We start from the raw sequence: 25,355 nt of genomic DNA, 5'->3' as shown, positions 1-25,355 counted from the left end.
AAGTATTCTATAGTTTAAAGCTACTTTGCAGTTTTGTTAAGTTATATAATTTTTGGTTATTTCAGAGCACAGACTGGAATCCATGGATAATTAAACTTTTTCGTATCTTTTTTATAGAAGCTATTAAATTGGCTCATTTGAAGCTTCTTTAATATTTTTGGTCTTCCTTGAGAAACATTAAGCTTAATTTTTTGTTAAAGAAAAGCAAAAAAAAAAAAAAAAAAGCCTGCACTACCCTCAAAGCAGACTGAGCTTCACTCTTATCAACTATGTTTTGCATTATGGAGGACCGAGTTGTCACAGGGCTCCTTTTCCTCACAGAGGGTGCTTTGTCACACAAGCTGTCTTCATCCAGTCTGTGTAAACAGTCACTCTAGAAGGGAAGTGCCTAATCGGGTGTTTATGTTACAGGTGGCAGAGCTGCTGAGTGCTCACTCAGTACTCCATTTCCTTCTGTTCTTCGTAAGCTCCAGGGAACATTTGGCTTTAATGCCCTTCTAATTGTCTTAGTTCATTAGACATGTTCAGTGCTCATTGAGGAAATGATGTGAGGTCAGGTTTAGGTTTTGAAGAGGTCACTTTGGCAAGTTATTTGGTCTTTTCCAAGTTTCAGACTGCTCAGTATAGAATAGGTATGTCATCACCATTTATTGCATATAAATGCTGTGAAGATGAAAGTAATAATAATACATGAAAATGCTTGGTAAACATGAGTGAGAAAGGTCGACCAATCTATCAGTTGGTTGTTCCAAGAGTGGGTAGTGCACTTTGGTTGCAGAAGCCTGAAGAGATAATAGGGGTAGGGTTACAGAGAGCCTTGAAGGTCAGATGAAAGGAACAGATGGCCCACAGGCTGCAGTGGGAGCAGGTGAAAATTTGTGTCTCTCTCTGAAATGGTCATTTGTCACTTTAATATGTATGAAAAGAATGCATCACTGATTTTTTTTTTTTTTTTTTTTTTTTTTGCTTTTTTTAGGGCTTCACCCAAGGCGGCACATGGAGGTTCCCAGGCTAGGGGTCTAATTGGAACTGCAGCTGCCGGCCACAGCCACAGCAACTTCAGATTCGAGCCACATCTGCGACCTCCACCACAGCTCACAGCAACGTCGGATTCTTAACCCACTGAGCAAGGTCAGGGATTGAATCTGCAACCTCATGGTTCCAAGGTGGATGCGTTTCTACTCTGCCACGACAGGAACTCTGCGTCACTGATTTTTAAAAACCTCCCAGACTCATCCAGTTCTCTCAGTGGTACCATTATATTTCTAGTCACTCTGATTTGCTTGACAACCTTAATCCTTAATCCTCTCCTCCCCCAATATCCTGAATCCACTCATTTCTCATCCTTGCTGACACTGTTCTCTTTTGGGACTTTGTTTCTGATTCCCTTGCTTTCAGCCTTCCCAACTCTTTACCTGTTGGATACCACTGCCAGGTATGTCTTCCTAAAGCAATAATCATATCACGTTTTCTTGCAGTGACTGGTGGAAACCTGATCTCTAATAGGTCTTTTTTCTCAAAATCTCTTTCCCCGACTCTGCTCACGTCCTTCATTTCATTCCGGGCTGACTCATGCCTCACCTCCTGCATGTTCTTTGAAATTGTCTCTGCAGCAGTCTTCTAGGATTCTTTGTTGTCTCTGCATTCCAGTAGCTTGTATATTCTGTTACAATTTCAATACTTAACCTATGATTCTTTTCTTTTTTTTTTATTTTACTTTGAATTATTTTTAACTTATAAAATTGACCTTTCCTCCTGGATTTTAAGTTCCCCAAAGGCTTGGGCATCACATCTTATTTTTTTTGTCAGCGTTGCATATATCATAAAGTGCTCAGTCAAAATTTCCTGTGCCTAAGATATTTCAAATATAGCTCTGAAAAATACCATTATGATTAATTGTTGCAAGACACAGTGCATCAAGCAGTGATTTTTTTTTTTTTTGTCTTTTATGAGTGATCAGCTACTTTGTAAACATTTATAGCCCTATAGTATAGGCACAAGTGTATAGTATAGGCACAATCGTTTTGGAAATAATAGAAGAAAATGTTTCTTTAGTTAGAAAGCATGGCACGGTATAGATTTGAATTGAAATTTCAATGATTGAATGCTGAATAGTTGTGCTTATTAATTATTCTTTTAAAATCTGACCATGTGTACTCCACTCCCTAAGTTAACTAAGCTTTTGTGTGGGGGGTGCATACTGGTGCAAACCTAAGGGTGATGTTTTGATAGGGTGGAAAAAATCACAGATGACAAACTATCTTCTTTTTTTTTTTTTTAGGGCCTCACCTGCAGCATATTGAAGTTCCTGGGCTAGGGGTTGAATCTGAGCTGCAGCTGCTGGCCAGAACAAATTGCCTTCTTATTGTTTGGGTAGTTGTAGCTATTGTAGTCTAGTGTTGATTTCCAATCTATGATTAGCTTGAGGGGTGGTGGGAGCCAGATGTGGAATTGAGGTAGTACCTTGCTTATGATCAGAAAGCTAAAAACTTGGGTGGTTTCTGAAGTGAGCACTTTATAATCTAATAGTTGAGGAATGCCTAAATTGAGATGGTTTAGAAACATAATATTCTTGCAGTATAATTGACTCTTGTTTGGGGTATCAAATGATTGAAATTCACTAGTGGTCCTGGAAGGAACGACATAGTCGCATGTGAGCCCAAGTGCTGTACTGTTTGGAGAAGACTTCCTCGAGAAAGAAGCATCTGCTTACAGAGAGGGTGCCTGATGAGAGGGTGATTTTGAGTGGTTTTGTTAGTTTGGAAGAAGGTGCCCGTTCTACTCAGTGTTGAACACAAGCCCTAATGCAATACTTTCCTACAGTAATATTTACCAACTCACTTTCTGTCAAAGATCCTTCATAAGTTCTATAAGCTACAGTTTCTTTTTTCTTTTTTGCTTTTTTAGGGCCACACCTGCGGCATATGGAGGTTCCCAGGGTAGGCATCTAATTGGAGCTACAGCTGCCGGCCTACTCCAGAGCCACAGCAATGCCAGATCCAGGCTATATCTGTGACCTACACCACAGCTCACAGCAATGCTGGATCCTTAACCCACTGAGCAAGGCCAGGGATCGAACCTGCAACCTCATGGTTCCTAATCAGATTCGTTTCTGCTGAGCCACGACAGGAACTCCGAGCTACAGTTTCTATATGATTCCAGGAACATTTCTTCATGGGGGTAAAGGCTGTGGTTCTGCTGCAGGAGCTAGAAGTCCCTAACAGTGCCATTGGCTGTCAGGCTCCTGAGCCCAGGCTCACTTCCTACTAAGACCCTTCAGTGTCTGTCCCCCTGCTCTCATCTTCTGTGGGGTGGGGCCATGTGGGAGAGGGCAGGTAGGCTACATACAGGCTGGGGAGGAGAGACACATCCTCACTAGATCCTTTTGTACTCATGCTTATAAGTGTGTTCTTTCCACCTCTCCCAGAAACATTCTGGCAAAGTGGGGATTTAAAGTTTCGAGGGCTGCTAGCCCAGGGCTGTAGCAGTTCCTGACTCAACCTCCTAGTTCCAGGGTAAAAGAAGAAATCTTTTCCTTTCTGTGGTGGGAGATCAGAAAGTTGGTAAAGGGAACACACATGCTAGTGCTAAAGAGGAAGACTCTAGTTTTGGTCTAGGCTGGGAAGCCCTTACCACTATCCTTCCTCACATTCTATACTTTTGTGGTCCAGTACAGTTTACATTTTTCACCAACCCACTTGTCAACACAGGTGAGCCTTTTGAGTTTCAAAAATCAGAAACAGTTTCATGAGGAAAACATCCAGGCCAGTTCTGCCCTCACTTCTCTTTCATTCTCCACGCGCCTCCTCCCCAGTAGGCTTCCAAATCAGCATTCTTCTGCTAGATCTTCCCTAATTGTTCATCCTACAAGTTCAGTTCTCTAGAAAAGATGATGACATGGACAATTTTAATGTTTTATTTGCAATTCAGAGTTCCCCAAGATACATAGAAAGTTATAGTGGATCAAGTTTTCTTCCCCCATCTAGTTCAATCTACCCAGTTCCATTCCACCCCTACTCTGCACAGGTAACCACTGTCAGGTCACAAATGTGTTACGAAATTGCAGAGCCAGGTCTGGTCTGTGGACTGTGATGACAATGTGTATATATGGAGTCAGTAAATTGTTTAGCCCTCCCTCCCACATTCAATAACTGGAGTGCATTTATCCATGCTTTAAGATAGAATTTTCCACACTCATCTTGCTGAATCACCTAACACACACATTTTTAGTTAAACTATTCAGTAAATTGCATAGGAAGCTAGTCTACAATCATGAAATCTGTGGCATGCTGTTTCTAAGCTTCTGATTCCTTGGTCTCCCTCCATTCCTCACTGTTGGGTCAGTTTTGTTGTTTGCAGCATAACTCCCCCCCCCCCCCCGCTGTACTTGTGGGATGCAGAAATTCCTTGGCCAGGGATTGAACCCACCTCACAGCAGTGACCTGAGCCACAGCAGAGACAACGCTGGGTCCTTAACCTGCTGAGTCACCGGGGAATACCACAGCATAATTTTTAATACATTTACCATCTTTGTTTCTTCTCATACCAGAACTTCCTTTTTTCAGATGCCATAGGTTGATTCAAGGCATTACTTTGGATTGGGTTTTGCTGTTTCATTGAGTAAAGTTGAGACAAATGTCTGCCTCTTCTACTACGTCTTCTTAAAGAGACAGTAAATCTTAAATTTACCTCAGGTGCTTTCCTTTTCTTCCACCAAAATAGATGACATCTCAGTGTTGTTTCTAATAACGAATCATTTTCTGACATTGAAACAAGACTTTCTAGGACTCTTGCTTAAATAATAGCATATGCTTTAGGTTCAACCCTGATTATTTGAAGAAGAGAATTTTGATAACTGTAACAGATTACTCCAAAACTTAGTAGCTTATACCAACAACCATTTTTTTATTATTTCTCATAGTTCTGTGGGCTAGTAATTTAGACAGGTAACTAATAGCACGAGGGCCTTGTCTTCACTCCAGGATGTCTGGAGACACAGCTGGGACGGAGGGAGTCATCCCTCCCTGTCCTCTCCCCTGTGGTCTCCAGCGTAGCAGCCTCAGGGAAATTGCAGTTCTAACATGCTGGCCCAGGACTCCAAGAGCAAGTGTCCCTAGAGGCCTGGCTGCAAGGCTTCTTATGACTTGCCCTTGACACCAGTCCTGGAACACCCCTCTGTCATGTTCTACTGATCAGGCAATCCTCTAAGGTCAGCCCAAACCCAGGAGTTGGGGAATCAGATCAATCTTCCAGTGGGAGGAGTATCAGAGTATTTCTGGCTGTCTTTAACGTGCCACAAAAACAATAGGATGTTGTTATATACGAATGTTAAATTCTAAGTTTCATTTGATGAGTGTAAAAACTTCTGAATATGTTAGTAAACTTCATAAAAAACAAACTAAGAAATTCCTAATTTCTGATTTTTTTCCCCCTCTTTTCACAGCTGCACCTGTGGCATATGGGAATTCCTGGGCTAGGAGTCGAATTGGAGCTACAACCACAGCAATGCTGGATCCGAGCTACATCCGTGACCTATACTCCATACGGCTTGCAACAATGGTGGAGCCTTAACCCACTGAGCGAGGCCAGGGATCAAACCAGACTCCTCATGGAGACTACTCGGGTCCTTAGCCACAACGGGAACTCCTGATTTTTTTTTTTTTTTTTCTTTAAAGAAAGAATGTCCTGGTATTTAAAAATTTATAGTTTGCATCAAAGGACTAGAGGAAACTTGCAGAATATTGGCAAATGAGCTAAAATAAATTCCATCTACAGTTTAACTGTTGCTAAAGTAAAATGGAGTCGATGTGATCTTTGTCTCATGAAATGTTTTCAGAGAAGAGTCTTTTTAGGACTGCCCAGTCACTTGATTATTTCAGAAACTTTCCCTACATTTAAGAGATCTCAAGCATGTAATTGTGATGGATCTCCTTATATAAAAGTGAAATCTGAGCAGTCTCTAGAATGAAGGATACATTACCTGACAGGTGGATTTGAGCCAACCAGAAACACACCATAGGTCAGAAAAAGCTTTACACACTCAGGTAAGTTTTAGAAAGGAGAAGGGCATACATATAATCATGTTCTTTTCATTCCTGTTCATGTTTTTTGCTGGTGTAGCATTTTTAAACTTCATCTTCTTAATCCAAGCAGAGGAAAATTCTGCCACTTTCCACCTCATCCTGACACTTTCATCCAACTAGTCTTTATAAAATGCCAATTTGACATGTCACCAGTCTGAGCTTAATAGAGCAAGTGAGCTTAATTCCTCCACGAACAATTCCAATCAACCAGTAGTTTTCAGATTTTATGGCCCTTCCCCTTATGCAGAATAAAGCACGCCTGACTTGGAAAAGGGGAGACAGCAGAGCCAACAACCTTTTGCATGAGGACCAGTAAACGCTGTAATTTTGATCTTTGTAGCTCATGAGGCATTAGATTAAATTGTTGTTAAATTAATAAAATTTTATAGTTTCTAAACTTAGTCTAAATGATTTTATAGTATCGATATATGCTAAGACTTGACTTGGGGTAGGGGAGAGAAAACTTAGATATTTCATGGGTTGATGAACTTAGGTCTTTGGATAGAAACTCAATTCCCCTTTTCTGCCTACATAATTAAAACAGAAGGCTTTTTACTTGGTTGTTGTGTTCCTTAAAGTAACTTCAGACTTTGTTGTGCAACCATCAGCACCCTGCATCTCCAGAACTTTCTTTTGTCCTAAATTGAACCTCAGTATCTGTTAAGCAACTACTCCCCGCTCTGTCTCTCTCAAGTCCCTGGCAGCCACCACTCTACTTTCTCTATGAATTGACCCCTCTAGGTACCTTATGTAAGTGGAGTCACACAGTGTTTGTCTTTTTGTGCCTGGCTTATTTCACTTAGCATAATGTCCTCAAGATTCATTCATGTGTCAACTTTATTCCTTTTCAAGGCCGAATAATTTTCAGCTGTATTTTTACCACATTTTGTTTATCTGTTCATCCATCAGTGGATATTTCAATTGTTTCCACTTTTAGGATATTATGAATAATGCTGCTATGAACATCAGAGTACTAATTATCTGAGACTGTTTTCAGTTCTTTTGGGTATATACTTAAAAGTGGAATTGCTGGATCATATGATAATTTTTATTTTTTTGAGGAACTCCTATACTGCCCTCCATAGTGTCTGCACTGTTTTACATTCCCACCAACAATTCACAATTTCTCCATATTCTCACCAATACTCGTCTGTTTTTTGGATAATAGCCATCCTAATGGGTATAAAGTTGTATCTCATTGTAGTTTTGATTTGCATTTCCCTAATGAAAACTGTTGTTTCTTGCATATTTTTCATTCATTTATATTTGAAGGTGTGTTGTCTTTAAATTTATGAACCACATATGAAAAATGTGGAAAATATCCTATAAGAAATGGTTGATTTATTCAGCTAGAACTTCCAGTTACAAATACTTGAGAGGATTACAGTACTTTACTTACATTGATTTTTAAAGTATTTATAGCAACTCTAGGCCAATGTGGTTGTAGTACTTTGTAGTAAATGATTAAATAGTCTGTTAGCGAATACATGATTTTGTTATTGCAAGAATTCCTAAATCCACCTTTTTAAAATAAGTAATTTGAAAGTTGGATGTCGGTGCTCTTTCTCTTCTCCTTAAGTGTTCCTGTGTAGACAGGCTTTATTTCCTTGGGTTTCTGAAAGAAGACACACTACAAGGCTGAAGCTTAGCTCCCAAGAATATCTAATATGGTGTCTTATTCCCAGAAATAGAGCTGCCAATTGGCAACCCATACTCATTGTTAGGCCAGGATGACTGATTAGGCTGTAGAACAAAATATTTTAGGACTTCCCTTGTGGCTTACAACAAAATATTTTAAATTAGGAATCCTTGGAAAGCGAAGGGTCATCTCTTTACTTCCTTTCTTTATAAATTAAAAATTAATATTATTTATTGCAGATTTGTAAAATTGTAATTATTCCTGAAACTGAGATAATTTTGCTCTGAGTAGTATTTTGAGATTCTGAACATGAAGGGGGGGATAAGGTGTGAGTGGCGATAAAGAATGTTATAAAGCTATTTTATTTTTTGGCTTATCCAGTGGGTTATAGTAACAATATATGCATGACAGTGCTTGAATTCAGAGAGCTCTGTGTAAGATGAACATGCTGTTCATTTCTCATAGCAGCAGTTCTGGGGTAAACTTAATCTAGTTCACATGATTGGCTGGGCAGTCTCAGATTTAGAGTACCCAGTACTGTTAAATGATTTAACATTCATAGTGAACTTACGTGCATACACATTCTTGTTGAGCGAGGTGGGCATGTATTGATGATACCTTTTAAAAACTTTTTCCCAGCAAAGCATCTTGATAGACTGTCACTAAAACCAAGTAATGAGGAAAAATTGCATAATGTAAAAAATACAAAAGCCATTACATCTGGGGAATAGCATAAAGGGAGCCATCTATTTTGTATGTGTTCCTTCAGTCCTGGGTTCACTTTGGTATAGAATTGACATCATTGGCAACTCTGAGTAGCAATTTTCGGTGTGTCCCAAGAGAACTAAGACAGTAAATAATTGATAGAATATTACCATTAAATGAAGAAAATATTGGTACTTCTTTCCTTACTGCTCTCACACTGTACTTTCTGTGCTTAATAGGTAATCACCTATTTGATCTCTAGAAATTGGCTATTAAAATTGTTGCTGTTAAAATTATGACTGTAATCTGGTTTATTTTTGTGACATCCACTGTTTTTAATTTCTGGTATAGATTAACCTGTACCCCTCTTTCTCTTCTAGAATGACTCTGCTCATAGTGATTATTTGCAAAGTGGCGAAGCCAGTTTGTTAGAACAAGCCCCAATACCTCATGACGGACTTACTGTGGCACCTCATAGAACCCAGCGAGAAGGTATGCTATGTGTTTTTTTTCCTAAACTTTAGAGCATCTGTACGTGAAGAGATTGCAGCATGCTCTTAACATTGGTTAACTCACTCTTTCTCCTTTTTGAAATAGAGAATCCTACGGGTCTAGGTTGGGCTCAAATGCCGGACCTCGTACTTCCTTGAGTCTGCATGTGGGCCCTGGCTTCACAGCCCCTGGCCTGTCCCAGCACATGCTCACCTGGTTCTGCCTTGTAGTCATGGATCTTCTGTCTGGCTGCATACTTCTGGAGGGCAAAGACCTTCACCTACTCCTGAAGTATTAGTACAGTGCTATATCTGGAAAATACTCAGTTTCTCCTGAAGAAATTAATTTTATAGAAGTTCACTGCAAGAGAGTAAAGATATTTCTTACAAGTCCATGTTTTCTGCAGTAATGCACTTTTCAAGAGGACTGAGTTGGGGGTGGGGGGTGAAAGGACATGGCCACCTGATCAGAGATGAGTTCAGATATTCTCTTCATATCTGGGAGTCCGTTAACCTGTATTGAGGGAAAAATTGAAATAGAAACTGTGGACTGCTGCCTAGACAGTCTTGGGAAGGGAATGATGTACAATAAGCATCACACTCAACTGTAACAGCTTTGAATTGGTGTCATTTTGTCTCCTTCTGTTACACTAATAATCCTTTTCATGTATTATATTTTTCTTTACAGAGAAAAAATAGATGTGAATGTTTAATGTTTAAAAAAGGTTTATGTAATGACTACTTCTGTTCTAGACTTGAAGGATAGACTACTTCAGCCAGGCTCACTGAACCTGCCAGTAACCTAAAGCAGTTTGGTTTTACAGTGAGGTTCCTTTTTTTGAAAAAATAAATAAATGAAGATACTGGGGAAAAAAACCATTAAGACTACATCAAAATGGTAACAATTAACTCTGAGATAGTTCTTATAAATGGATGTTTTTTTAATATTCTTAATTCTTAAACAAATGTATGTAGTCCATACTTTCAATTTTAATTTCCAAGTTTTAAAGGATCTCCCGTTATCAGCCATTCCTCACCACATACTCTTTTTGTCTTCCTCATCTTGATTCTGATAGATCACAGCAGGTATGATTTGAAATCAAGGCTGAAGCCATGGCCATGTTCCCATACCTCTACCGCTCCAGTGACCCCTACCCTCACTCCACTGATTTTCAGAAGTAAAGCTGCTTCATAGTTCTGAACATTGATCAGTTCAGATGGTTTTTATTTAATAGCATCATCCTTCACATAATTTATAGAACAGCTTTTGGAAACAGCAGACTTTGGTCTTTATCATATTGGAGCAGTTCTGTGCAGTTACAGGTTTCTCACCTGGCTTTTGAGATTTTCTTTTGTCTCCGTCCTCAACATTCCTCACCCACCAAGGGAAGTTGGCCCAGAATCAGGCCACCAAACAGTATATATTTGGAAAGTCGGCACAAAACACTGGTAATGGTATCTATCTCCTTAGCTTATTATGAATTACAAGTATCTGTTTATCAGGAAATTTCTGTAATCTTTGTTTCCTGCTTTCTCATTGCCCACCTTCTGTGATCTATAGCAATCTTAATTCTTCCTGTATTCTTTTGTTACTTTGTATATTCTGCTTCACCTATTTTAACATCTTCCTTTAAGGCGAAGTGAGTCCTTCCCTTTTCTTCTCCATCTCCTGTCCCCTGAATCCAGCAGTAACCCTGGTCTGTTGAGCCACTTTCCTAACTTCTTCCCTGTGACCTTTATCATCTTCATTACAATGTCTTCTATTTATACCCTCAGTAACAATCTTTTTTTCCCTTAAGTCCTTATATTATGCTTAAGACTGGCTCTTTTCAATTTGTGAAAGTGATTTACTTTGTAAGATGAAAACTTTTATTGAATCAGAATGTATGAAATAATTAGTTGGGGAATTTGCACATTTGCTTACTTCATGAATAAATTGACCATCTAATTGAATTCAGAGTCATTGTTCTTAAGCCACTAATATAATTTATGACCACTATTTTTATCTGTATAATAAATTGTGAAAATTTTTTCCTATAGTGAACCATCATATTTCATTATAATGTTAAGTTTGTATTGCCATTATATGATGTTAAAGGTTACATTTGAGAAAAATAATTTTTTTTTTATTATTTATTTTTTTATTTATTTTTTTAGGATTGCATCCTTGGCATATGGAAGTTCCCAGGCTAGGGGTTAAATCGGAGCTACAGTTGCTGGGCCTGTGCCACAGCCACAGCAACGCCAGATCCAAGCCTTATCTGTGACCTACACCCACAGCTCACGGCAACACCAGATCCTTAACCCATTGAGCAGGGCTAGGGATCAAACCCCCGTACTCATGGATACTAGGCATGTTTGTTAACTGCTGAGCCACAACAGAAACTCCGAGAAAAACAATTTTTAAATTCTCAATTGGAAAGAAATTTTTATCAGTTTCATCTTATTTTGAAGGGTTTTTTCAAATTAAAAAATTTTCTTGTTTACACTTAATGTGCATAAGTAATTGAATGACTGACTCTAAAGTGTTGTATTTATGGTAATCTGAATTAACAGACAGTTTTGAAGATTATCATCTAGAAAGATAATCTTCATTGCAGGCACCTTTTATTATTTATCTTTGGTGCTTGGTAGAGTGTTTGAAACTACTTTAGGCCCTCAGTGTGCTGAATGGATATAGAAAAAAAGTTACTTAATGGACACTCAGCACATTGATATGCTTTCCGGGGTTTTTTGTTTGTTTGTTTTATTTCATGATTAAGGCTAGTAGTAAAGATGAAGATAAATAGCTTAATCGTTTGGCTTTGTCAGATTGGGTAACTGAAATGTGCATCTAGTCTGGGTAGAACAAGTCAGCATGTTTTCTTTTTTTCAGCTGTACACATTGAGAAGATAATGTTGAAAGGAGTCCAGAGAAAAAGGGCTGACAAATATTGGGAGTACACCTTCAAAGTAAGCTACTCTCACCCAAAAAGATATCTCATACTATGTTAAATGATCTTTTGAAAAGAATGAAAATTGATCTTTGGAAAAACTTCTGGCAGGTGTGCTAATTTAAGAAAAGCTATACACATGTATACATTTATTTTAATTAAGGGAATGTACTATTTTCAGTATATACTGCATGGTTTGCCAGTTTTAAAAATTGTATTATGTTAAAATTACTCTGACAGATTTATTAAGAAATAAGAACCTTAGATTTAGGTGTAAGGTATATCTTTAAATTGGGAAAAGTAAACATTCATTGGTATTTTTAAAAATCAAGATCATAGGCATTGTCTTTTCCCAGCATTGTTTTCCTTGGGGTTTTTCTTCTCTTCTTTCTCTGAGGCTTTTATTCCCTGGCCTGTGTTTCCTTGCCATCTTATCTCTTAATTGCTCTGCTGCATTCTGTCCTTCACACAGCTGTCTCATTAACCGCCGAGCCCACCTCTGTTAATCCCCACAGCCCCCTTTTGCCTCTTGGCTGTGATATGGATTCCATGTCCATGTCTTCCTTCCTCCCTGCTCGGGCTTCATTGTCAAGCCCTTTCTCCTAAGGTGGGAGTACACATGCCTTGAAGCCACCTGGAAGGATGCTGTGTTTCTACGCATCTTCACTTCACTTCTTCCCCAAAGGTGTTGCTTGCCAAACTTCACCTGTGCTTACAAAGTCTTTTCTGATCCTCCAACAGAATGTTTTTTCATTCATCCCACGTGTACTACCATCAGACCTTTCTCGGATTCCTGTATTTGGGTTCCATGATTTTTCTTCCCAAAAGGTGACCATCTCATAGAGAGCAGGAATCTTCATCCTCTGCGTTTCACCATATCTTAACTTACTTAGTACATTTGTTGGATGAGGTTCAGGACTCTGGCTTCTGCCTTGTGGGAGAAATACCCCCCCAGTTAACATATTTTAAGTCCTTATCTCCATGTTTCACTTAAGTTTTGTAGCATGTGGCACAAGCCACCCAACTCTCCTCATTCACTTACATCAGCTCTCTTTTTGTTGCTAGAGCTCTTAGCTCATTTCTTCTTAAGGCCTTCTTTGTCTACTGGCTCTGGAATGATCTTTCCCCAGACCATGGCACAGCTGACATCCCTTCAACTCACAGACCAGCTCGAAAGCTCCCTCCTTCGAGGTCCTTCTTGGCACCATCTGATGTGCTTCTCCCAGCTGCTGCTCCATGCCCAGTTCATTTTCTTTGGAGCCCTGATCACTGATGGAATTCTTTATACATTCATTGGTTTTAATTTGTCTCCTGGACTGGACTCTGACCTCAGCTAGCAGCAGCTTCACTGTCTTTTCCACTCCTGTATCCCGATCATAAGAACAGTATCTGGCCCAAGTAACTGTTCAGCAAATATGTGAATAATTTAAAATCACTTAAAAGATGTACCAGTTAATAAGGATATTTGAGGATTGCTAGATGAAATTTTGTATATAATTTTATGTATCTGGTTAATAATGGTATGATTAGTTGGTGAGACTTACATATAAACATAGTTCAAGTATTTAACTCCATTCAAATAATTGTAAAGTAGAAATTATTAGTTGGCCACCATCAAGTTCATTGAATTAAAAGTATCCAAGAAGTGGGCGGATAACAGATTTTAATTCTGGCTCTTCCACTTACTTAGAATTGAATCTAAGTAAGTTCACCTTTTGAGTTTTAGTTTCTCCATCTGGAGCTGGAGATTGTCATATCTGCCCCTCTACCTTAATAGGGTTTTGAAACATTGAGATAAAGATGATATCTTCATAAATTATAAATCCCAATAAAAAATATAATACGGTACTACCAAAAAGGGGCAGTAAACTCAATGTTTCTCTTAGGAATGCATATTTAATAAGTTCCAGGAGATGAAATTTTTACCTTTCTTGGAGCAGAGCTCTATACTGCCAAAGTGTCATTTTAGAGTCCTGCAACTTCACCAAAAGGAATGTAAGATATTTCCCTTTCTAAAAAATTCCTAAAATATAGGCACATTTTTAAAAGACAGCTTGTTTTGAAAACCATGCATTTTGAAAGGAGTTATTTTAAAACTGAGAAGTAGAATATATATACTGTTAATTTCAACAGTTTCAAAAAATTATGACAATATCAGAATACCTTCATATTTCTAATTGTTAATCTTGATAAAGTTTAAGTCAGGTCATCTGTTTTACACATGACTTTTTCCCCAGTTAATTCCTGCCTAAGAAATAACTATGTTTTTTTTTTTTTTAAATCAGGTAAATTGGTCTGATCTTTCAGTCACAACAGTAACAAAAACCCACCAAGAACTACAGGAATTTCTACTGAAGGTAAAAGTATAGATTTTGTTGTTAAAATGAATTTTACATTGTATATGAACTCCCAAATTCAAATAATTGTAAAGTAGAAATTATTAGTTCTATTAATTAAATTAAAAGAAGTTGGCTTAAAACTCTCAGTGAACTTTAGCTGTAGAAAATCTCATGTTATTCTAAACCTAAGTTTTCTTACCTTTCATTACCAACCTAAGGAACTGATGGTTTTCCACCTTTTTTTTAAAAAAGAACCTCATTTCTAGTTCTTTGCTGAGGTGTATGTTAATATTACTAGTGGCTTCATTGCAAGGGTACTTTCTATGAAAGGTACTTTTTATGAAAGGTTTGCATTTGGTACTGCCTTATTCATCTCCTTCTGTGGACTTCATTAAATGTATCTCTGTTCCTTGAGTTCCAGCTCCTCCCCCCTTACCCCCTGCTGTGTGTAATAGAGACAGTATTGAGAAATATGTAGAAATACCTTATCAGACATGTGGAGGTGAAAGGTATCTTAGATCATTTTGTTCAAACTCTTACTGTTTGTTTTATACTAATTTTGTTGAAAATTGTATGGGTAGAGATAATTATTAAAAGGAGAGAATAGATTTAAATCGTTAACCAATAAATTGCTGTTTCTCACTTAGCACCATATTTTTAAATTTGTTAATAGGGAAATAAAGCAGAAAGTGCAGAAACAGGCAATATTCCCTACTCAGTTACCAACTTGTGGGGAGAGGTCATAGTTACAGAACTATGATATCTGCAGTTTTCAGGATAGTGCTGGTTTTTAAATTGTCTGCTTGTCAGCATAAATACATTCTTTTCAGGTAATATGGGTCTTTGTTTATTCTTAAAGCCAGAAGAGGCTCAGTCACCAGCTGGCAGAACTTCGGGTGTTGTTGCAGGTCTAGTTCTACTGGGTGCAGTCACCCAGGGACAACTGAAATATTTCCATTTTCCCAAGGCTGTTTTAAAATAGGCTCTTCCAGTTAAGGCAGAGAACTCCTTCACCCACTTCAAGCATGTGAAGATGGGAGTGGTCACTAATTTCTGGTCACGTGCATATGACCTGTCAGAGGTCACAGCAAGGTGAGAAGGAAGGTGCATGAGCCATAGCGTCTGGGGAAGAGGCCATCAGCCCCCCACTCACCATCTGCCTGTTGAAGAAATTAGGGGGGCTGCCCCACACATGTGCTTTTAAAATCTCTTCTGCTGTTTCTGACTTTCCTGCCTCTTGATAGAATAATTTATCAAATTTAAGGGTAAATAATCATGAACAGGCTTCCTTTGTGTCAGAGCAGTATGCTTCCTTTCCTTCCTTCTGTTGCCCTTTCCTCTACAAAATTCTCTCAGGGAGGGTCATTTGAGGGGTGCAGAACTCAGGTCAGAATATCTCGCCGTGTAGAGTCGGATGCATCAGGGTCCACCATTGCTGCCTTTCAAGGCCCAGCCTGCCCCCTCTGCTGCGAGCACGTGAATGACCCCAGCCTGTGGCCTGGTGCCGGACAGGTCTTCTCTCCTACTGGGTTTTCCTGGGCTTTGGCTACTGTTTCTCTTGAGAGATTTCATGTTTCAGTCATACTCCCCCCCCACTCTTGGAATATGGAAGTTTTTGGGCCAGGGTTCGAATCCAAGCTGCATCTACAACCTGTGGCATAGCTATGGCAACACCAAATCCTTAACCAGCTGTGCCTGGCCAGGGGTCAAATCTGAGCCACCACAGTGGGAACTCCTCAGTCACACAAGTTTTTAAAAGCTTAGGTGCTTTAAAAAAATGTAGTCCCTGTGTTCCCTTGTGGTGCAGTGGGTTAAGGATCTGGCATTGTCACTGTAGTGGCTTGGTTCCTTGCTTTGGTGTGGGTTTGATCCCTGGCCCAGGAATTTCCACATGTCTCGGGTGTGGCCATAAAAAAATGCAGCCCCAAATAAATAATTCAGTCTTTAGAATCACAGTAATTAATGATCCCCTTGCTTAGCCAACATTTGAATGTAGTGTTTTTTCATTTGGACCAATCAATGCCTTACCAAGTTACATGAAATAATTGGCAACATAATATACTTCTAGAAATGAATTTCCTATTTTAAAATATTCTTTCAAGTTTACCAAATATTTTTTTTTTCCTGTTTACCTTCCTTTTAAAATCATCTACAAAAGAGTAAAAACCATCCACTTGACATCCTGTACATACTAACAATCTTAAACTTTTGTGGAGGCTGTTTAACTACATTTAGGGTTTGCTGTAACATGCAAGAGAGAGTGAGGTCAGGGCTTTCAGATCCCTTTTTTCCATCTAAATGGCAGCCTCTGTCCTCCACACCCCAGCCCCCTCTCTTGCTGCTGCGTAGACAGGTGCTACATCTGGCACCTGTCCGCTGTTTCACCTTGCCAGAAGGGAAGCTTCTTGGAGGTAGGGTTTTTTGTTTCCTCTTCACTGCTAGATCCATAGTACCTGAAACAGTACTTAGGACAGGGTTGGAGAGTGACTCTTTGTTGACTGAATGAACAAATGGATTAATTCGAAGAGTTACAAATATAAAATTTTAATGAGGCTTTGTAGATGGTTGTCCCTTAGGTCTCAGTGTTTTTTGAAAAAAGCTTGTAATGCAGTATAAATGTCTTCCAGCATGCTGGCTTGTGCTAAGGCTGAGTGTGCTGGAACAAAGACCAGCCAGGTGAGAAAGTTCCAGTGACTGGAAGAGAAGAGATGTGATTTAAAGCTGAATTTTGAGTTAATACGCCTTCCTCTAGGACTGGGAATAGTCCCTGGAAATTTAAGATAAAAACTACTTGAAAATAAATCAGTTTGTAAATACCGATGGCTATATACCCACACTGCCCTGTCACTGACCAGGTGAAATTGTGTGTGTTAGAAGAGCCATCATTTGGTAGTTGAAGTAGACTTCTCCATTGAAGTTGGTTTGGGCTGTGTACAGATATATTCAGGAGAAATCGAGTTTAAAGTGTATAATATGATATACACCTTGCATCCTAAATCTATATTAAAGTAACATCAAAGTGTGAATATTGAATAGATAGTCTTTGTTCAGAAAATATGTAGATAGAGAACTTGTTTCTTCCTGTTAGTGGTCGTTGGACATGATTTTACATAGTGTATGGAATGCCAGCAGAGCGTTTAACCTTACTGTGTTAATAAAAGAACCAAGAAGAGCTTCGTTCTGTTAAAACATCTTGATTCCATGGTCTCACTGTGCCTAAAATAATAATACTTTATTCTACATTTGTTAAATTTTCCACTTCTCAATTTTTGACTCAAAGTGCTTATTTGCCAGAAGGATACTTACTTTGGGTTCTGCAATGAAAACTTTTTATGCATACTGACACATTCGTATAGGTTGTTATATGCCTGTGGTGCCATAGATAATATGTTAACGGTTCTACTCTTAATTTTAGTGAAAGTGCCTTCAATTCAAGGGGTAATTGCAAAGACTAGTAATTTCCCGTTGTGGCTCAGTGGAACTAGTATCCATGAGGATGTGGGTTCAATCCCTGGCCTTGCTCAGTGAGTTAAGGATCCGTCATTGCCATGAACTGTGGTGTAGGTTGAAGACTCGACTGGGATCTCAAGTTGCTGTGTCTATGGTATAGGCCAGCAGCTACAGTTCCAATTCAGCCCCTATCCTGGGAACTTACATATGCTGCAGGTGCGGCCCTAAAAAGCAAATACATACATACATACGTACATGCATGCATACATACATACATTGCAAAGACTAGTTATCTAAAGTCAAAAGGAAAACTTTGAATCCCTGAAAGACTTGAAAAATTGTTTTTTTGTGTTTTTTTTAATTTATTTTTTTCTGCTGTACAGCATGGGGACCAAGTTACACTTACATGTATACCTTTTTTTTTCTCTCTTTGTTCTGTTGTGCTATTAAGTATCTAGACATTGTTCTCAATGCTACACAGCAGGATCTCATTGTAAATCCATTCCAAGAGCAATAGTTTGCATCCAATAACCCCATGCTCCCGAACCCTCCCTCTCCCCCCTGAGCAACCACAGGTCTGCTCTCCAAGTCCATGATTTTTTTTCTGTGGAAAGGTTCATTTGCACTGTATATTGGATTCCAGTTACAAGTGATATCATATGGTATTTGTCTGTCTTTCTGACTTATTTCACTCAGTATGAGTCTCTAGTTCCATCCATGTTGCTGCAAATGGCATTATGTTGTTCTTTTTCATGGCTGAGTAGTATTCCATTGTGTATATATACTACATCTTCCTAATCCGTCTGTCGATGGACATTTGGGTTGTTTCCATGTCTTGGCTATTGTGCATGTGTCTTTTTTAAGGAAAGTTTTGTCTGGATATATGCCCAAGAGCGGGATTGCAGGGTCATATGGAAGTTCTATATATAGATTTCTAAGGTATCTCGAAACTGTTCTCCATAGTGGCTGTACCAGCTTACATTCCCATCAACAGTGGAGGAGGGTTCCCTTTTCTCCACAGCCCCTCCAGCACTTGTTATTTGTGGACTTATGAATGATGGCCATTCTGACTGGTGTGAGGTGGTATCTCATGGTAGTTTTGATTTGCATTTCTCTTATAACCAGGGATGTTGAGCATTTTTTCATGTGTTTGCTGGCCATCTGTATATCTTCCTTGGAGAACAGTCTATTTAGGTCTTTTGCCCATTTTTCTCTTGGGTGGTTGGCTTTTTTGCTGTTGAGTTGTATAAGTTGCTTGTATATCCTAGAGATTAAGCCCTTGTCCATTGCATCATTTGAAACTATTTTCTCCCATTCTGTAAGTTGTCTGTTTTCTTTTTGGTTTCCTTTGCTGTGCAAAAGCTTTTCAGTTTGATGAGGTCCCATTGGTTTATTTTTGGTCTTATTTCTGTTGCCTTGGGAGCCTGACCTGAGGAAATATTCATGAAGTTGATGTCAGAGAGTGTTTTGCCTATGTTCTCTTTGAGGAGTTTGATGGTGTCTTGTGTTATATTTAAGTCTTTCAGCCATTTTGAGTTTATTTTTGTGCATGGCGTGAGGGTGTGTTCTAATTTCATTGCTTTGCATGCAGCTGTCCAGGTTTCCCAGCAATGCTTGCTGAACAGACTTTCTTTTTCCCATTTTATGCTCTTGCCTCCTTTGTCAAAGTTTAATTGACCGTAGGTGTCAGGGTTTATTTCTGGGTTCTCTGTTCTGTTCCATTGGTCTTTCTGTCTGTTTTGATACCAGTACCACACTGTTTTGATGACTGTGGCTTTGTAGTATTGCTTGAAGTCTGGGAGAGTTATGCCCCCTGCCTGGTTTTTGTTTCTCAGGATTGCTTTGGCAATTCTGGGTCTTTTGTGGTTCCATATAAATGTTTGGATTGTTTGTTCTAGTTCTGTGGAAACTGTCCTGGGTAATTGGATAGGGATTGCATTGACTCTGTAGATTGCTTTGGGTAGCATGGCCATTTTTACAATGTTGATTTTTCCAATCCATGAACATGGAATATCTTTCCATTTCTTCACATCTTCTTTAACTTCTTTGATTAATGTTTTCTAGTTCTCTGCATATAAGTCCTTTACCTCCTTGGTCAGGCGTATTCCGAGGTATTTGATTTTGTGAGGTGCAATTTTAAAAGGTATTGTATTTCTGTATTCCTTTCCTAATATTTCATTGTTGGTATACAGAAATGTGACTGATTTCTGAATGTTAATCCTATATCCTGCTACTTTGCTGAATTTATTAATTAGTTCAAGTAGTTTTGGGTTGAATCCTTAGGGTTTTCTATGTATAGTATCATGTCGTCTGCATACAGTGACAGTTTCATCTCTTCTCTTCCTATTTGGATGCCTGTATTTCTTTTGTTTGTCTAATTGCTCTGGCTAAGGACTTCCAAAACTATGTCGAATAGCAGTGGTGAGAGTGGGCATCCCTGTCTTGTTCCAGATTTGAGTGAGAAGGCTCTCAGTTTTTCTCCACTGAGTATTATATTTGCTGTGGGTTTATCATAAATGGCTTTGGTTATGTTCAGGAATGTTCCCTCTATACCCTCTTTGGCGAGAGTCTTGATCATGAATGGATGTTGGACTTTGTCACATGCTTTTTCTGCATCTATTGAGATGGTCATATGGTTTTTGACTTTTCTTTTGTTAACGTGGTGTGTGACGTTGATTGATTTGCATATGCTGAACCATCCTTGTGAACCTGGGACGAACCCTATCTGGTCATGGTGTATGATCTTTTTGATATGTTGTTGGATACGGTTGGCTAAAATTTTGTTGGGAATTTTTGCGTCTATATTCATCAAAGATATTGGCCTATGGTTTAATTTTCTTTTTTGGTGTTATCTTTGTCTGGTTTGGGAATTAGGGTGATGGTGGTATCATAGAATAAAATGTCTTTGGGAGTTTTCCTTCTTCAACCTTTGGAAACAGTTTAAGGAGGATGGGCACCAGATCCTCTTTGTATGTTCGGTAGAATTCACCTGTGATGCCATCTGGTCCTGGGCTTTTATTTGTAGAGAGTGTTTTTATGACATATTCAATTTCATTTCTTTCATTTCTAGTGATCGGTCTGTTCAGTTGGTCTCTTTCTTCTTGATTCAGTTTTAGCAGGCTGTAAGATTCTAGAAAACTGTCCATTTCTTCCAGATTGTCAAATTTGTTGGCATGTAGTTGTTCATAGTATTCTCTTATGGTTTTTTGTATTTCTGCAGTATCCGTTGTGATTTCTCCTTTTTCATTTATAATTTTGGTTATTTGGGTTCTTTCTATCCTCTTCTTAGTGAGTCTAACCAGGGGTTTGTCAATTTTGTTTACCTTTTCAGAGAACCAGCTCTTGGTTTTATTAATTTTCTCTATTGTTTTTCGAATCTGTTTTATTGATTTCCTCTTTGATCTTTATTTCCTTCCTTCTGCTGACTTTAGGTCTTTTTTGTTCTTCTTTTTCTAATTCGTTTAGGTGGAGGGTTAAGTTGTCAATTTGAAATCTTTCTTCTTTTTTGAGGAAGGCCTGTATTGCTATGAATTTCCCTCGAGCACTGCTTTTGCGGCATCCCATATATTTTGAGAGGCTGTCTTCATTATCATTTGTCTCAAGGTAGTTTTTAATTTCCTTCTTGATTTCCTCATTGACCCATTGGTTTTTTAGTAGCATGTTGTTTAGTCTCCATGTAGTAGGTTTTTTCTCATTTCTTTTCCTGTGGTTGATTTCTAGTTTCATGCCATTGTGGTCAGAGAAGATAATTGAAATAATTTCTATGCTCCTAAATTTGTTGATGTTAGCTTTGTGCCCCAATATGTGGTTGATTTTTGAGAATGTTCCATGTGCACTTGAGAAGAATGTGTATTCTGATTTTTTTGGATGTAGTGTCCTGAAGACATCAATGAAGTCTAACTTTTCTATTGTTTCCTTTAGGATCTCTGTTGCTTTATTGGTTTTCTGTCTAGAGGATCTGTCCATTGATGTGAGTGGGGTATTAAAGTCTCCTACTATGATTGTATTCCCATCAATTTCTCCCTTTATGTCTATTAATAGACATAATAGACAGGAGCTCCCAGTATGTATCTGGGAGCTCCTGTATTTGGGGCCTATATGTTGACAATAGGAATATCTTTTTCTCGAATGGCTCCTTTAACCATTAAATAGTGTCCTTCTTTGTCTTTATGTCTTTTGTTTTAAAGTCTATCTTGTCTGGTATGAGTATTGCAACTCCTGCTTTCCTGTCATGTCTATTGGCATGAAATATTTTTTCCCATCCCCTCACTTTCAATCTATATGTGTCCTTTGTCCTAAGGTGAGTTTCTTGTAGGCAGCAGATTGAAGGTTTTTGCTTTTTTATCCACTCAGCCACTCTGTGTCTTTTGATTGGGGCATTCAGTCCATTGACATTTAAGGTGATAATTGATAGATGATTATTTATTGCCATTTTAAAACCTCGTTTTCCAGTTGATTCTATGGTTCTCCATTCTTCCTTTCTTTTTTTGCTTGGATGGCCTCCAGTTATTTCCTGCTTGGGTGTTTTTTTTCTTTTCATTTTTCGTGAATGTAATGTTTGGTTTTGATTTGTGGTTGCCCTGTTTTTTAAGTATGTTAACCCCTTGTGTGTTTTAGCCTGATAGTCCTGTGGGTTCAAACACTTCATTACCATACTAAAATTAAGAGAAAAAGAAAAAGAAAAAAAATTTAAAAGAGTCTATTTATTTCCTTATTTCCCTTGCCCACATTTTATGATTTTGATATCTCTTTTTTCTTTTTAATTTTATTTTCTTTTAAACCTGTTCATGATTAAATCTGTATGCTGGCTTATTTGAGTGACTGCTCTCTGATTGTGGTTTCCTCAATCCTAGTTCTTCCTCTTTTTTTTTTTTTTTTTCTTTTCTTTTTGGTTTAGAGAAGCTCTTTCAATATTTCTTTTAGCCTGGGTTTTGTATTGCTGTATTTTTTTAGCTTTTGTTTGTTGGAAGAAATTTTTATTTTCCCTTCTATTTTAAATGATATTCTTGCTGGATAGAGTATTTTGGGTTGTGTATTTTTTCCTTTTAGCACTTTAAATATCTCTTGCCATTCCCTCCTGGCCTGTAGAGTTTCTGTAGAGAAATCAGCTGATAACCTTATGGGGGTTCCCTTATAGGAAACATTTTGCTTTTCTCTTGCTGCCTTGGAAAATTGTTTTGTAAGGAGTCAATTTATTAGGAATTTTGAGAAGTAACCTAGTTAATAAAAATCAATTAAATAAAAATTTTTCTTGGCCAAGTGATTTTTTTTTTTTTAAATTTTTTGGTGATTTCTTATACATGGCTCTGAGGCCACCTCCATCTCATTGAGGAAAACATTACTAAAACTTCAGTTAGTATTTTTATGTAAGATGTAGGGGGTGCACACCCAGGTCTTTATTTGGTGTGGAGCATTGGCAGTCTGATGTTGCTTGGGGTTCATATGTGAAACAGGAGGCACAAGAGCAATAACACAAAGGCAGAGATCACACTTGTCAAAATACAATTTGAGGATAAAAATAATACTACCTGTGCTCTCCAAAATGTTCCATTTAACTCGAGGACCTTGAGCATTCCATTTAACTTGAGGACTCGAGGACATGTGGGCATCTTGGAGTGGAAAGTGGCATTTGGAGTGGGAGGGGGATGCGGGTGCACCCGGGCAGGGTGAGTGCTGGGGGGCCTAAGGGGCCAGCAGGCCTAGCAAGGGACTGAGCCGCTTTGAGCTTGGGCCCTTTGTTGGCCAGTTAGAGGAGGAACTGCTTTGAGATGATTTCTGAGCAGGAGATGTTTATCTTTCTTTCATGCCTCTGGCTTGTAACGTATTTGCCAGTAAGTGAGAAACTCAACCTAATGTTGACCATGCGGGTTTTTCTTTCCTAGCTTCCAAAGGAATTGTCCTCGGAGACTTTTGACAAGACCATCTTAAGAGCCCTGAACCAGGGTTCACTGAAGAGGGAAGAACGGCGGCACCCTGACCTGGAGCCGATCCTGAGGTAACAGCTTACCTCATGAATCCCAGCAGCATCAAGGCTGGTCCTGGGCATCCCAAACAGAGAATGGAGTCTTAGGGGAGGCCAGAGATGCTTTCTCTGGAGTGCTTTTCAGAATGGACTCGTTCAGCCTTGTGTTATTTAGGTCTAGGCTAGTAAGAGACCCAGAACTAATGTCTTGGAGTGCTGTACTCTTCAACAACTCACTTATCATAAATAATTGCTTTTAAAAGATGCGAATAGTCAGTGAAACCTCTTATTTCCACCATAAAATATTTACTGAAAGAGGCCCTTGTCCAGGAGCTCAACTTTGGAAATAGTTTTGGTTTTATATTGTCAAGTAGGAAGATTAGGCTAACAGGTGGGAAAGTGGAAGAAACAGCCCTTTTGGGGTCACGTGAACAATGAGCCCCACGGGAGACCAGGTCACAGTGGGAGAACAGGCCTCATGGGGAATCAGGTGATTAAGCAGAAAGGACCAAGCTGACAGGAGACTGTCAACTGTCAGGTTAGTGGCTTTGAGGTGATTCTAGATATTTGCAGTGTTGGTTTTGGTCATTGTTGCACTCACTCCTCTCTGAGGGCTCCTCTTTAGGAGAGATAAATAATAATGGCCAAGGAGACAAATGCTGTTTCACTGGAAACTTGCCGTTATTAATAAGTAAAGTAAGTAAAAGCAGTGTTGGTGCATATGTGGCTTAGAGTCAAGGCCTAAGTGGGACTTAATCTGCCTTCTGAAGCTAAGATGGCTCAATTTGGGAGGCAGACTTGCTGAGGTGGAGGGGGCAAGGGCAGAGGTGAGTATCATTTAATGTGTGACCCTCCTGCTCCCAGCTGAGGGCCCCCTGAGTGTTCTCAGGATGGTGTAGGGCTGTGGAGAGGTGGGGTGGATGGATGTTTGCTCCTTGTGAAAAGAAGCAGAGGTCTGGGTAGTACGTCCTATACCTCGCCTGGTATAGGACATACTTACTACATTTACTTCCAGGTACACTATAAACTAGGAAAATGAAAATATGGTATTGGATGATTTTTGTCATGTCAGAATATAATCCTGTTTTCCTTGTTTAACTGATTAGGTAGTTTATGGTCATTCTGTTCCAGTTAGGTGGAATTGCCATCTTGTGGATGTGCATTAATGAACCTTGACACGAGTCTATGCTGATTCCCAGGCCCGTGCCTTTATCTCAGGTGTGGCTCTCCTATACATTTACGCACTTGATACTTGGAGTTGTGTATGATATCTAGGTTGTTCCTCGGGACTCAACCCTTGAATTGAAGGTGTGCCTGGTTATACTTTTGACAAATTGGTTTGTAAATATAAATATTTGTAAATATATAATATAACTGGTTTGTAAATAGGTGCCTTTGGATTTTAATCCCTAGCCTTAGGTAATGTGTTCAGACCTGGAAATTTAGATTAGCTCCTTACTCTGTATCTCAGTTTCTCTTCCATTTTTTCATTCTCCCCCTTTGTCTTCTATTGAATATTTACTTATACATTTGAGTAGCAGGAAGCAACTTGGTCTGATGTATAAGGCAACTTTAGTCCGTAAGGGTCATCTCTTGGTATAGTATTTGATTTTATAATGAATCTTAATGATAGGTCCAAAACCTTGGGAAGAAATTAAGAATTAAATTTTGTAAATAAGCATTTAAAATGTTCAAAAGTAATGAAAGGACATTTGTGTATTGAGCAAGGTGACAGTTGGAGTGTTATAACCTT

At 38.8% G+C, this 25,355-nt stretch overlaps 1 protein-coding gene across 1 annotated transcript in view; it reads left to right on the top strand.

Annotated features, from left to right (window-relative positions):
• ZCCHC2 (zinc finger CCHC-type containing 2) overlaps positions 1–25,355 on the top strand; it is a 57,328-nt gene that overhangs the window by 7,016 nt on the left and 24,957 nt on the right. The window contains exons 2-5 of the mRNA XM_021099630.1: positions 8,808–8,919; positions 11,794–11,870; positions 14,137–14,208; positions 23,523–23,635. Coding sequence (XP_020955289.1) covers positions 8,808–8,919; positions 11,794–11,870; positions 14,137–14,208; positions 23,523–23,635 — 374 coding nt within the window. The remainder of the gene's footprint in view (positions 1–8,807; positions 8,920–11,793; positions 11,871–14,136; positions 14,209–23,522; positions 23,636–25,355) is intronic.

Source organism: Sus scrofa, chromosome 1 (assembly GCF_000003025.6).
Source record: "Sus scrofa isolate TJ Tabasco breed Duroc chromosome 1, Sscrofa11.1, whole genome shotgun sequence".
In the NCBI taxonomy this organism is placed as follows: domain Eukaryota; kingdom Metazoa; phylum Chordata; class Mammalia; order Artiodactyla; family Suidae; genus Sus; species Sus scrofa.
The sequence above is the reverse complement of the archived record's forward strand: the minus strand, read 5'-3'. Positions and strand labels throughout refer to the sequence as shown.